The 13,316-nt window shown below is 40.0% G+C and overlaps 1 protein-coding gene across 1 annotated transcript in view; it reads left to right on the top strand.

Moving 5' to 3' along the window:
* Positions 1-2,425: 2,425 nt before the first annotated feature.
* Positions 2,426-13,316, top strand: part of malrd1 (MAM and LDL receptor class A domain containing 1) — a 42,224-nt gene continuing 31,333 nt past the window's right edge. The window contains exons 1-10 of the mRNA XM_061094173.1: positions 2,426-2,603; positions 3,675-3,803; positions 3,895-3,983; positions 4,064-4,228; positions 5,625-5,721; positions 7,815-7,946; positions 8,738-8,890; positions 10,308-10,413; positions 10,939-11,306; positions 12,449-12,894. Of these exons, the coding sequence (XP_060950156.1) occupies positions 2,426-2,603; positions 3,675-3,803; positions 3,895-3,983; positions 4,064-4,228; positions 5,625-5,721; positions 7,815-7,946; positions 8,738-8,890; positions 10,308-10,413; positions 10,939-11,306; positions 12,449-12,894 (1,863 nt within the window). The remainder of the gene's footprint in view (positions 2,604-3,674; positions 3,804-3,894; positions 3,984-4,063; positions 4,229-5,624; positions 5,722-7,814; positions 7,947-8,737; positions 8,891-10,307; positions 10,414-10,938; positions 11,307-12,448; positions 12,895-13,316) is intronic.

Raw genomic sequence — 13,316 nt, 5'->3', positions numbered from 1 at the left:
GCTTCATTGCTGTGGAGGAACCCTTTTAAAAATAAAATGCAACCTGCAGGGGCTTCAGATGTTAATTGTCTTCCTTTACTTTGTGTAGTACATGTTGGTGAAGTGGCTCTTAAAAACAATCAGGAGGTCGGACAAAGATCCGACAAACGGGCTGCGTGAGACTCGAGTTCTAAATGCAGACACATTTTCTTAATTTTCCTCTTGTTAAGTTCCTTTGTCATCACTTTTCGGCTGCTTTGTGTCACATGCCCCACAGCACTGCAGAAGCTTCCCCCGCTCGCTCTGTTGATTGGAGGTGCTGAGCTAAGCGTCTCCTCCAGGTACGCAGTTCAAATTAAACCCCAGCTGCTGCGACCACTTCACTTGGCAGTGAATCACTTGATTCAGGTCGGAGGGAAATTAGCAAGTGCTGCACATCGGTCCACGGCTTGGATAGTGAAAGCTGCATTCGAAGTGCGATGCAAATGTTCCTAGCTGTCAATATGTTATAATAACAGAGTTGTCGAAAGGTGCCAGTTTAGGAAAAAACTATTATGAAAACGATGAGGCAACTTAACTATTTCTTTTTCTCTGCTGTACAGACACATTTCCTATAAAACCCTCTTTTATCGCCTTTGTGTCTTGTGTGTGCTCCACCTGCCGGGTCACGATCACATTTCTTTTTGGAGTTGATCTACTTTTTAACTAAAAATCTCTATTTCAGGATATTTAGTGGTGTGTTGAAGTAACCTCCCTCTTTCCATCACTCAGGTGAGACCACTTATCAGAGATTTGAGGTCACAGACAATCAGTGTGGTTACAAACAGGAACAGGATTTAATCACTGCATCTTTTTTTGACTGTGTGAAACACATTAGTCAACTGCTTGACAAATAGTTGCAGTGATCACACAAGCCCCTGGAGCCTCAATGATAAATGTGTCTTATTAAACTCACTTAAAGTGCTGCTTTGCTTTGACTCAGTTTTGTTGTTGGATCACAAGAGCTTTCAATAATTCATTAGCTGTAAGGAATAGAGCAGACCCAAGTTAACAAGGTGAGCTGAGCTGTGAAAGGGGGAAGCTTTATGGAACATTGCATTTTAGCTCTGCAAGGGGCATGAATCTAGAAATAGCAACAGCTATTGTTTTGGTCCAGACTGAAATATCACAAACATTAGATGAAACTGTGGCAATTTCATAACTGCTCCTCTGGCACGGAGAGAAATAAGAGACCCATCGAATCACCTCTTATTTCCAGCTAACGTACTAAAGATATAAACTATGTAACACTTTCTCAACATGGTGCTGCTTGTTCTCTTCTCACTACCTCTGCCAATAGCGATCAATACATATGGCGACCTTTTCCTTGTTCCACTGGCTCCTTCCTTAGAGAGCAGTCAAGATTTCCTCGTCTCTCAAGGTTAATTTCATTTGAGCCGCCAACAACAACTACTCTTGTGTACTGGCTGTTTTAAGGTCTTGTCTTATTGATTACAGTGAAATTAAATTATCTCTCGGTGTAAAGTGTGGCTGTGCCCTGTTGGACACGGTTAATGATTCTCTTATAGTAGTTCGTATTCTCAACCTCAGTTCTTCCCTCCCTTGTTACATATTCAGACCTTTAATTTGTAATTACTTAGATCTAATGTGCTTTATTTAGCTGAAAACATTTGGCTTGTTGAGCTCCTTACTTTTTCTCTAGCACCACCCTGAGGTTGAAATTAGCTTTTTAAGTGGAATGTCACAACAGCAAGCAAACAAGCGCCACACCAGATAAACACAAGTAGATGTGAACTATCACTGTGAGGATATTTGGATAATTGTGCCTGTAAGAGCTGTTAGCATCACCACATGACCATAACCACGCTCTTGTACTTGTTTGTTTTTGATTTATAAATCTGCATATGTTTTCAGATCACATTTGCAGCTTTCAACTGTTTTATTTGTTCATTGCAATCTTGCAAATACTGACATAAACCAAGTCTGTAGCCAGAAGGAAGAAGATGGCAATTCTTTCAACAGTTAGAGTTTCCGACAAACTGTTAACTTGTATTAAACTTTAGTTAACAAGAGATGAAACTGAAATTAAGATTAAACTGAAACAGAAAGAACATGAAGAAGAATATCATCCAAAACGTATTTCTTTCGCCGTTTCAAGAAGATGGAAACACAAAAACATCCACACTTTGATCGTACCATCGTTCCATGCAACACACAAACAAGTAAAGTGACCTTATTGTGCAACGGCCATAAAAGACATTTATTAGCCTTTACAACGTGTCACCAGCATGAACACGCACACAGGATCATATCAAGATCCAAGAGAACTGTACACGACAGTAACGCTGGGCCTCGACAGGACGTTTTCCCCATGCCGTGACAAAATGCTTTTCCTAGAGGTGGAAATAATGTGTTCTCCGTGAAAGGACACACAACTGTCAGGCTGATGTCATCTCTGCCGGGCTCGGTGTGGCCGCTGTTGGCCTTCTGTCTGGTGTTTACCCCTGGGTGTGTCCGAGGCTGTTCTAACCTGGAGTTTGCCTGCACTCGGGGGTTGTGTGTGCCTGAGGATCGTGTGTGTGACTTCACGGACAACTGTGGAGATGGCAGCGATGAGGAAAACTGTGAGTCAAATATTCAGTATTTTAGTAAAAGACAATAAGGAAATACAAACAGTGTAGACTAGAACAGAAAGTAAGAGTTAACAGATATATAGAGTATTTAATATGCGGCTCACTGGTGTAAATGCAAGTGAAAACGAATTTTTCCCCCCAGAGGGAGAGAATTACCTCTCTGATGAGGGTTGAAATATGTGAAAATATATAGATAACCTTAATGTGAAGTTATATTTATTTCAAAACCATTCAACCTATTTCCAGCTGAAAAAAGGAATGTCTCTCACCCACAACTGTAATTTCAAAGAAACCATGCAATGCCTGTAGCTGTGCCTGGGTAATGGAGGCCTGTTGTAAAGAAGTCTGTTTTGTGTTATTAGCTTTTAACGATTAGGAAACTAGGTAATTAAGTCTTTCTTATCCCACTTTTATATTTAATGCCTTCGTAGCAACAGTGTTATACCATTTTACTGAGAATAACGGTTGAAATAATACAGTATTGTAATTTCCTCTTTATTTATTCATCGAATTGCTTCCAAATAAACTAAATTAATTAGATAAAACATATTAATTCATATCTAATGTTTGATTGACTCAAACTTGGGCCCCTACAAGCACCCGTGGTATGAAACTATACCTCTCTTTCAAAGTCCCCATAGGAATTTTGAAGGTGCACTGCTCTGTATTACAAGCTGCTTTCTACTTAAAAAAATATGAATGTATCCTCATCTTACACTACTGCCATGCACATCATTTAAAACAGTGACTTCCTCTTAATAATTGTTACGTTTGTAGCTCTAAGCCAATGGTAGAGGATGTGTAATATATGTTACATTATGTAAACCTGATTCCTGACTCGCATATCTCTGAAAATATGTGTTGTATATATTGTGTGTTGTATGTGTTTTGTATCCCCTTGTTGCACAATTAGCTATTGAATAAACAGGAATCAATTTTTCACACTTGATTTCCAAGGTCTGCTGAATTAATCTTTATCGTGCAAGGAATCCAAGGCACAAATAATATTGAAATACTATATATTTGAAACACAGTTCTGAGTGTTATTATTTTCTATTGAAGGTTCCACATACAAGAGGTGTGACTTTGAGAATGGGTTCTGTGACCTGAATCAAAGCTCAGAGACTTTTTCTGAATGGACGAGAACAACTGAAGCCTCCGGACTCGAACGAGACCACAGCAACGCATCAGGTTAGAGCGTCTCACATTTGCCACATGGGACATTTTGAATGCATAAACTTATTTATTTACCAGCTTATTGTCTCTACTCTTACTCCTGCAGCATATTTCCTGTCCTTGTCGCCCGATGGAGCAAACAGAACTACAGCAGATCTGATCAGTCCTGTTTTCCAACCCACTCAGACTTGTCAGGTAACTTTAGCATCAATCAAGACAAAGCCATGATACACATAATATCAGCCGACGAGCCTCTTTTCATCCTTATCCATCAGATGAGTTTCTACTATTATGTCGGGGGGACACATGGAGATCTTCAGGTCCTGGTCCAGCCACATCCTCTTGGTCACAGCAACGTGACATGGAAGAACTCAACGCTACCTCAGACGGGAACATGGCTGCAGAAAGTGATTCAGTTCTCCAGTAATTACAGTTTTCAGGTCTGTAATATTCAGTATTTACCACAATGACGCTTTATATCGTTTTATCTGGTGGTGTTGTGGTTAGTGGCCTCACAGCAAAAAGGGATTTGAACCTGGGTGTGCATGTTATCCTGGTGGCTGCCTTATCGCTGGGTAACTTCCTCCCACCATCCAATTAGGCTTGCTAGAGGTTTCTTAGTTTAAATTAGATTACAGTTATAAAAATGATGGAATTACAAGATATTGAATATGATAATAAATAAAAAGCAGACCGCATGTTGGCAAAAGCACCACAAACAAGGACCAATGAATCAAAACAAATATTTTTGGGCAAAAAATACGAAGACAGATTGGTTGACATGGTAAATCGTGACTTTTGTACAGTATTTATTATATTTCATATTTGCTAAAGCCTTCATTTCCTACTAAATAAAGTCATCACAGTAGAAAATTGGCTGAACACTAGGAGCCCTTTATATGTAGTGAGGGGGTACTGACCCAGTCGGACCCTTCAGACGCCATCTGGAGTTCGATGACGCCTTCTGTTTGTGTCCTTCTCACATCCTCAGTGTCGGCGTCAACCTTCACCATCAGCGTTCATCCACTTCCCGTTTCAAAGACATTTTAACTAAGTGGATTTATTCACCGCTGTGAGCTTGGATGAGTTTAATTTCAGTCGTTTAACATAATGATCTGCAGTTTTTTCACCTATTAACTTTTATTTTGTTTAAGATTTTCTTTATAACTTTGAGCATCTTTATCAAGATTAATGGAATTAAAAAATAAGATGCAGTTTATAAACACAAAAACAGAAACAGAAAATGTAATCTATGTAGTGCTGTTCATTTCTAAGTGACTACAGCTTTGTCTCTGAAGGCAACAGTGACTGGATCAGATAGAGAAACATGCTGGCTAAAGTCCTAAATAAACACTGATCTAATGTACACTCATGTGCACATTATTCATGGTGTTACATTTATGGCCTCAAACTCCAGTTTTGGGGGAAAAAATAAATCTTTCCATCACACATGATGACATAATCCACAGTTAGATCAATCATAAATGATGGATTGTAAAACTCCACTTGTAGAGATAATGCTTTTGTGTGGACTTTGGTATTATATTTATTTATCTTGTGTGTGTTATCTTATGTACTAGTTTCTATATTTTGAACTTTATTCCTGCATTCTTGTTTTTATTGTTTGTTTTGTGGAAAAACACTTAGTTGTCAGAACTACTGTACAAGACAACTTTAATGATTTTTTGAATTATATTTAATATTGTAGACTACATACGCAGATGTATGTCAGAGAGAAATATAGAAAAACTAAATTGTGTAGACAAATTGTGTAGAAAAATAATAAAAGGTGAATGACTGAATGATCTGATGAAGGTTGTCTGTGCTCCCATGCAGGTGGTCATTCGAGGGGAACTTTCCGCTGGCGGCGAAGCCTCCGAGGTCCTCGCCATCGACGACTTATCCTTCAGTCCCGGCTGCCTGACTGCGCCCGGTACTGCCACCATCAATAACATCTCACGACACAGACGGGGCGAGTTCAGCCCTTGACATAATGAAATACCGCCGCACATAAACAGACTGCCACACACTTGTTTTGAATACTGATAACAGAGGGGCGACACTAAAGCACCCAGGACGGGATTCATAACAGAATAACTGAATCATTAAAATAGTGCTTACCACTCTGGATATGGAGCCGCGATCTATGGGTTTATTTATGTGCGCTGTAGTGCGCTGCCTGCAGCTCAGTGATGAATATGATCTACTTGAGCATATTTGCTGGGTGTGTTTGATAAAGCACAGTCCACTCTGCATTTTGAACAGGGTTTCAACATGTTGCCTTGGTGATATATAGCTTTTTTACCTGCAGGCAAAAACTATTGCATCTTTGCAACTGCTTTTATTCATCTGGTAAAGGACCATTAGCCTGTTCTCTCATACAGGTGATGAAGCCTCTTTTTGGATTGTCTGATTTAGGATACAGTCAGTGGACATTAGCTTATTTCAGGTCTATTTTCCAGAGGGGGCGTCAAAGTTACTCTGATTGTAGATCGGCTCCAGAGGTAGAGGAATTGGAATCAGTTCTAAGTCAATAGTTGGAACCCAAGTCTCAACAATGAGGTATTAGGTCAAAGTTCCTGCTCAGCACCAAAAAGGATACAGACAAAGTTAGCGGCTAACTGCTAAATACAGTGGTGCCTTCAGGAGATAGATATCTCCCTCTGGAGGTGGTGGAGACCAAAACAGAGCTAAAATATGATAGAAAAAATTGGACTTGTGATGTTGTATTTGTTTTTTTCCCCATGCCCACATATGCAGCTGTTGGTACCATGTTTGCCATATTTACTTCAATTTTATAATAAGAGCTCTTTAAAGTAGGTAACATAGTGATATGTGAAGCATGCTTAGTCTATCTTGTCTATGTCTCTTTGCTTCCATCTGTTTTTTGATCCCCAGCAATATCCCTGGCATGTTAGAAAATCTGGTCAATCATATCGAAAACATTAAACCAAAATCTGAACAAAGGTTTATGGGGCAAAGGCTAGTTTAATCTACATGGGAGTCTTTCCGCCAGCAGCTCCATATGACTAAATCATCTTTTATTGTCAAACGCCAATCCTGGATAATTCACCAATGGGTTCCACATTAAAATACCAATAACGCTTTACTGCACAGGGCCGGGTTTAATACGTATGGCACATCGATACAGCCTGGCCTGTACCTGTGCAGGGAGACACTGATAGTGCTTTGATATGTTGCCAACATCTAATATTGCTAACTACATGCCATAATGGTCACTTACAGAGAATTCTTTATGTCCTTTATTGTTCACCCCATCACCCACATGGCACATCAATTTGTTCATCAGCATCGATGAATACAGACTTAATTGCACTGTCGCAGATAATGACCATGTAAAAATTAAATACTGAACTATAATTAAATGGATGCAGGGCACAAATAAGTCACCAACATGTTATTGTAAATTAGATTTCCAGCCAAGGTTTGACGCCTCTTCGACACCTTTCATCATAATTCACACTCTTTGCATGTGTGAGTTTGTCCGAGGGTGTTTGCATGTCTGAGTATGTGCGTTCTTTTATATGCCTGACTTATTTTCCAAGTGGACGTTGCCAGGCCAGGTCTTGTCTGATTCATTTCTCTCTAATGGATTAAATATCTGTAAATAATGTGAAATACTGCTTTCATTTCTGTTTTCAGTCTTATGTTCGGCGCAACTTCGAACTGATCGGACGTCTCCACTGACATTTTTACTGAAAATACCTCTTCTGGTTGTGTTTGCTGCTCGTTTCATTGTCATTTGAAAAATATATTTTCCATTGGCTGATATAAAGCCATCGAAAATCCATTTCTCCATGTAAGCAAAATAAATTGAGTTTGTTTGAGAGTCTCAGATGTACTATTGATCAAACTATCTGAACTCGTAATGACAAAAACTCTCAGGAGTCATCGATTGAACTCTGTAAGGTTTCTATCTGTTGGATCTATATTGGATTTAATATCTATCATTGTATCGGAATACTGAATACTGTAATACCAATACTCTTTATTTATCATTGATAGAGAGCAGTGTGGCCCCCCCGCCGTTCTGCCCTCCCACTGAGTTTGACTGTGGTGGTGGGACGTGCATCAAGGGAAGCAAAGTGTGTGATTTCACCCCCGATTGTCCCCACGGAGAGGATGAAGCCGGCTGCCGTAAGAAAGAAACCTTGTTGCCAAGTAACACATTCAAATAATCCACATTCCATTCTTACTCTTGGCCGTGAGCAGTGTGGCGACTTATAATCATCTGTCTGGAGGTCGACAACGGTTAAAGACACATGCAGAGATTTTTATAACCAGTTTGAACCCAGAGTTCCATCTTCTTTTAGTCGCTTTAAATTTAAAAGGAGAATGTGGAAAACTTTATCTAAATGGTAGATACAACTTTCCACTCCAAGTCTTGTGTTTAATTTCCATCTAATATATTTCTTTATACTGCATCTTCATTAATATTCATCATAGAGACATATAAACGCTTCCAGATATAGTGACAATCATTTAGTTTTTATGTTATGACCTCCAATTAAAATTATTTAAATTTTGTTTTGTGTCTGTTTGGCAGAGTAGAAAGGCCACAATGCCACAATACCCATGAGCATTGGCCTCCATTATGAAAAAGTGTTTTGTCACTGGATTTGAAAACTAATGCCTAATGCCATAGCTGCAAATATTAATGCAATATTGACCCTGAATTCACAACACTGCTTCTGCCTGAGGTTGGCAGAATATGTGACATGTTTTTAGATATTGTGATTGGACCTATTACGGCTTAAAAGTCAAATATTGTAATACTTATCAGAAATAATAACCTCATCTGCTGAAGTGGATAATGATGTGATTGAAATCTCTACAACAACCACTTTAAACACTGTTGTGTGGTTGTGGATCTAACTGCTGCGTCAAAGGTCACAAATGAAACTGGTTTCTTTGCTCTACCCCTTCAGCCTCTGAGTGTGACTTTGAGGACGGGCCTGGCGGCTGGTACGAGCTCACCCTCGGCGACGGCTTCGACTGGGTCAGGGGCTCCTCTGAGGAGGTGCCCCCCGAGTACCACGGCCACCCACCACCTCTGGACCACTCCACAAACAGCACCGGGGGTAAGGAAACCACACACGTAGAGGGAGCGATTCCAAAATTAGCCACATGACGTTATCTGTCAGAGGAATGATATGAACGAAATGTGATGAGCCGATAAAAAGGATTTGTGTCCAGGGTGTTTGGTCCGAAATAACTGACAAAATATTATCTGCAGATTAAATCAAGGTTTAGTGGAAGGAAAGAAAATTCCTTTTTCTGTGTGTTTTCTGAGATAAGCCGTTCATGGGGGAAATGCTTTCCCAGCGTTCTGCACAATGGAAAATAATTCAAGATATACTGTACCCGGTCTGCATATAAAACCATTCACTGAAATAAATTCAATCTACTCGATCTGACAAACCATTATTCTCTTCTAGATTTACGCACCATAACGTGTTACTGTATTTTATGCCTCATGACGTCTTTATACTTTTCCTCCAGAATAGTCTTAACTCTTCCATGCTTTAGGTTTAATAGGAATTCTGTTGCAGGCAGACTCGGTGCGAGCGTTTTAGCGGCACCACCATCTGTTGTTTTTGTTCTGTGTGTTATATGAACATACTGTGAGACGATGCTCTGTCGGGTTCAGACCTGGAGAGCATCCCAGGCAGTGAAAAAATAAGTGACATTTTTACTGCTCTCCTTTGGGCTCTGGGAGCATCGTGATGCGCTTCAAGCTTTGTGAAATGACACATATCCTGGAGGCGGGATTGTGTTTGGAGATTTAGAAAATCTTACTGCGACCAGCCAAGGACTTATCTGCTCTGCCTCCATGTGCAGGTATGTGCTGGTGATCAAACAGGGCTCATTTGGCAGATATGCACCGGATATCAGCCAAGGAAATATTCAAACTCTGTCACACCATTACCTCATACTGTGCAGCTTTGGGCAGAATGGATCCATGCTGTTTTCATTCTACCTGCCATAAAACCAGGTGTCATCTTCTTTTTTATAAAAAAGTTTTAATGAGTTTTGATGAAGCCCCTGCAAAGCAAAAAATACAGTTACTGTGCTATGATAATATGAATTTCTTCTTATCCTCAACTTTATTTACAGGCAAGCTTATCTTCTCGATTTGACGAGGCATGTGGAATGAAAGCTTTTGAGACATTTGCAGTTAATAAAAAAACCTTGCCCTGTTCCTCTCACACGTCTCATTGCCATGGCGACCACAGACAACTGGAAATGTTTTCTTCGTCAAATTACATGTTGTAAAGGACAAAACTCCCCGAGGGTGAGAGGTTTCTGAGTAGATGAATTTGAACCAATTTGGCAACAACAGTGCACAGAGGCATTTAGCTGAATAGTAAATCAACCTGCCGACTGTCAGCTCCCATAACAGTCCTGACGTGTTTTTTAAAAGGTGACTCTCTGGCTTAGATTTGCCTCAGACCTTGAATATGGTTTGAATATTAATTGTCGTCTCACTCACTGCAGGCCACTCCATGTTCATCCTGAAGAACAGCAGCAGCCTGCATCCGAGAGCGGTTCTCAGAGGACCCTTGTTCCAGCAATCCGCCTCTGGATGCACCATGACCTTCTGGTGAGAGTCACTCTGCAGCCTGGCGATATCAACATGACTCCTCGTCTTCTCCGCAATCATCCCATCCATAGATCCCCCTGCAATTTTAGACCTTTTTTCCATTTGCAGACTCTCTTCTTCTGTGTTTTTCTCGATCGTTCTCCGGCTCTCTCACACATAACTTCACCTGTCTCCGCTCTGCTCCCTCAGCAGCTCTCTTACTCCGCACTTACACACGATCGGAAGATATGTATCCCAATCCATCACATTTTGACAGTTTAATGGCCTCTAAAAGTGTATGTCAAATGACAGATTAAATCCCCCCCGGGTGACTGGATGGGTACTCCTGGCAGAAAAGTGACAGAGATTTATAAATTTCCAGAAAGCATATGCAGGATCCCAAGAGCAATCTGTCTTTGATTTACAGTTTCTGATCTAAGGAAGACCTCTCAGAGGCATAATTCCACAAAATGCTCACGTCGCTATGCTGGAGTATTACTGTCGGTGATTTTGTTTTGCTTCTATTCTCTCCCTCATCTCCTTCAGGCATTACAACTCAGGCATTTCTGTGGGGGCCGCCGACATGTACCTTCGAATCAACGGAAGCCACAACAACACAGTTATATGGAGAACCTTTTACGACCAGGGAACCCAATGGAACCAGGTGACGGTGCAGCTGGGACGCATCAGCCAGCCCTTCCAGATCTCTCTGGCGAAGATCAGCCTCGGCGTGTTCGATGGCGTCTCCGCCTTGGACGATATCGCCTTCAAAAACTGTTCGATGCCCCAGGCGGTGGCGGAGTGTCCCGGGCGCACACATTTCCACTGCGAGCGCACCAGGGCGTGTGTGGAGCGCCTGCAGCTGTGTGACCTCGTGGACGACTGTGGGGATGGATCAGATGAGGAGGGATGTTGTGAGTGTCTCGTATACTACTTATTACATTCAAATGTTGTATGAAACTTCAGTAAATCACTTACTTGCTTTGACACTTCTCTGATTCTAGTTAATAGATAGATAGATAGATAGATAGATAGATAGATAGATAGATAGATAGATAGATAGATAGATAGATAGATAGATAGATAGATAGATAGATAGATAGATAGATAGATAGATAGATAGATAGATAGATAGATAGATAGATAGATAGATAGATAGATAGATAGATAGATAGATAGATAGATAGATAGATAGATAGATAGATAGATAGATAGATAGATAGATAGATAGATAGATAGATAGATAGATAGATAGATAGATAGATAGATAGATAGATAGATAGATAGATAGATAGATAGATAGATAGATAGATAGATAGATAGATAGATAGATAGATAGATAGATAGATAGATAGATTATTATAGATTACTTTATTCATCCCCTAAGGGAAATTAAGTTGTCATAGCAGCCGGTATATTTGAATACAATAAAATATAATACAATAGAATAAAATAAAATAAAAAAATATTGAGGTAGAAAGAATAAAAAACAGAAGCACAAGATAAAATAAAATAAAATAGGTAGATAAGGTGCAGTGGCAAGATGATGGTAATAGTACTGATGATATGATGGTAATGTTATTGTTAGACAGTATATAAAAATAGTACAGTATATATAGTATATAATATAACATAATATATATTTATATATGATAGTAATTATACCAATATAAAAGCAGTATATAGTAATAATGGCAGCAACAGTATATATAATAATAATAGTAATAGTGATATAATAATAATAATAATAAAAATAACATGTACACATGTATAAATATATGTATATAGACTTATGTATACAAAGAATATACAGAGAGTATGATATAATATATGATATATAGTAGAGGTATGAATATAAGTAGTTGACTATACAATAGGTAATATAATATACTATGAGTGTAAGAATATGTAGACAGAGTGTGACAATATTATTGTATAAAATGATATATAATATCAATATGGTTTATATGAACACATATCACATATGATGTGAAGTAAGTGTATATGGAGCGGAGTGTTGTACAGGGTAAAATTCCTTTTCTGTCATGTCTCCCAGCTCCGACGCTCCAGTGTAACTTTGAGCACGGCCTGTGCAGCTGGCAGCAGGAGCAGAGCGGAGGAGATGTGTTTGACTGGACTCACACCCAAGGCCCCACGCCCTCCTTCAACACGGGGCCCTGGAAGGACCACACGCTGGGCACCAGCCAGGGCCACTACCTCTTCATCGAGTCGTCCGTCCCCCAGGAGTTCAAGGACACTGCGGTGCTGCTGAGTCGGGTCTTCCAACCCACCCTCCAGCGGGACAAGGACCCCTCCAAGTCCCGCCACCACTGCGTTTTCCGTTTTCATTACCACATGTTTGGATCCCACGTGTTCTGCCTGGGGGTGTACATGAGGACCACCTCCACAGGCAGAGGTCACATGCTGTGGGTAGGATACGGAGACCAAGGAAACCTGTGGCACAGGAAGACTCTCTACCTCAACAGTGCTCGGCCTTTCCAGGTAACTAATCCCAGGATGAATGTAATGCTCCAGGAACTGATGCAAAAGAGGAAATGTTATCTTTCTTAGTGTGTGTTTAGGCCTCTGATTCTTTCAACAGATCAATTTTAGATACTTCCACATTGTGTTCTGTTTTGAGTCTTATCCTGGTCTTGTTCAAACATTGACATGGATAGAGAAACCTATAGTATTTTGTACTGACCATCATCCAGTCCTATTTTAAAAGCTGACCATGCTTTAAAGCTACTGGAATCTTATCTGTTTAAATAATGCAGTTGATTCTGAAACGCAATGGAATGTAATGCAGGCAAAAGGATGAAATCTTTACTTTTGACACGGCAATAGCATTTGTAGTCATATGAATGATTTCCATTAAGTCGCCTTGAATATAGACAGACATGGAGACTTGAGCTTCAGGTAAA

This window comes from Limanda limanda, chromosome 20 (assembly GCF_963576545.1).
Source record: "Limanda limanda chromosome 20, fLimLim1.1, whole genome shotgun sequence".
Lineage (NCBI taxonomy): Eukaryota > Metazoa > Chordata > Actinopteri > Pleuronectiformes > Pleuronectidae > Limanda > Limanda limanda.
Note: the sequence above shows the minus strand (reverse complement) of the source record. Positions and strands in the feature narration are given on the sequence as shown.